At 54.4% G+C, this 1,275-nt stretch overlaps 1 protein-coding gene across 1 annotated transcript in view; it reads right to left on the bottom strand.

Moving 5' to 3' along the window:
• LOC113981053 (eukaryotic translation initiation factor 3 subunit C-like protein) overlaps nt 1-1,275 on the bottom strand; it is a gene marked incomplete at its 5' end in the record, with an annotated part of 13,017 nt that overhangs the window by 677 nt on the left and 11,065 nt on the right. Inside the window, one exon of the mRNA XM_027708290.1 lies at nt 69-228. Coding sequence (XP_027564091.1) covers nt 69-228 — 160 coding nt within the window. The remainder of the gene's footprint in view (nt 1-68; nt 229-1,275) is intronic.

Genomic DNA, 1,275 nt, shown 5'->3' on the forward strand with positions numbered 1-1,275 from the left:
GATTGACCCACTGACTGACCCATAGATTGACCCCTGGACTGACCCCCTGACCCCTGGGCTGGCCTTACCTGACGAGCATGGCGCGCACCTGGTCGGCCTCGGGGAACAGGTCCCAGACCTTCCCGTTCATCTTCTCGTTGACGACGTAGCGGTGGCAGCGCCGCCAGTCCCCCGTCTTCATGGCCTTGGACGCCGCCACCACGTGCTCACGCATCGACTCCGGGGGGCCTGGGGGGTGAGGGACCGAGTTATGGGGCTGAGGGACCGAGTTGTGGGGTGAGGAACCAGTTATGGGGCCGGAGAACCTGGTTATGGGGTGAGGAACCAGGTTATGGAGGAGAAGAACCAAGTCATGAGATTGAAAGATCAAGTTATGGGGCTGAGGGACCAAGTTATGGGGGGAGGAACCAGTTATGGAACTGATGGAGCAAGTTATGGGGAGAGGAACCAGGTTATGGGGCTGAGGAACCCAGTTATAGGGTGAGGAACCAAGTTATGGAACTGATGGAGCAAGTTATGGGGTGAGAAACCAGTTATGGGGTGAGGGACCAATTTATGGGGCTGAGGGACCAATTTATGGGGCTGAGGGACCAGTTATGGGGTTCAGGGACCAGTTATGGGGCTGAGGGACCGAGTTGTGGGGCTGAAGGACCTGATTATAGGGTGAGGAACCAGTTATGGGGCTGGAGAACCTGGTTATGGGGTGAGGAACCAGGTTATGGAGGTGAAGAACCAAGTCATGAGATTGAAAGATCAAGTTATGGGGCTGAGGAACCAAGTTATGGGGGGAGGAACTAGTTATGGGGTGAGGAACCAGTTATGGAACTGATGGAGCAAGTTATGGGGCTGATAGACCAAGTTATGGGGAGAGGAACCAGGTTATGGGGCTGAGGAACCCAGTTATAGGGTGAGGAACCAAGTTATGGAACTGATGGAGCAAGTTATGGGGTGAGAAACCAGTTATGGGGCTGAGGGACCCAGTTATGGGGCTGATGGAGCAACTTATGGGGTGAGGAACCAAGTTATGGGCTGAGGGATCAAGTTATGGGGTTCAGGGACCAGTTATGGGGCTGAAGGACCAGTTATGGGGTGAGGAACCACTTATGGGGTTCAGGAACCAGTTATGGGGCCAGAAAACCTGGTTACGGGGTGAGGAACCAAGTTATGGAGAAGAAGAACCAACTTATGGGGCAGAACCACCAAACCAACACCTCAAACCCAAACTTCCGACCCCAAACCCCCAACTTCTGACCCCAAACCCCCAACTTCTGACCC

This window comes from Neopelma chrysocephalum, unplaced genomic scaffold (genome assembly GCF_003984885.1).
Source record: "Neopelma chrysocephalum unplaced genomic scaffold, ASM398488v2 Primary Assembly neopelma1_95936, whole genome shotgun sequence".
Classification (NCBI taxonomy): domain Eukaryota; kingdom Metazoa; phylum Chordata; class Aves; order Passeriformes; family Pipridae; genus Neopelma; species Neopelma chrysocephalum.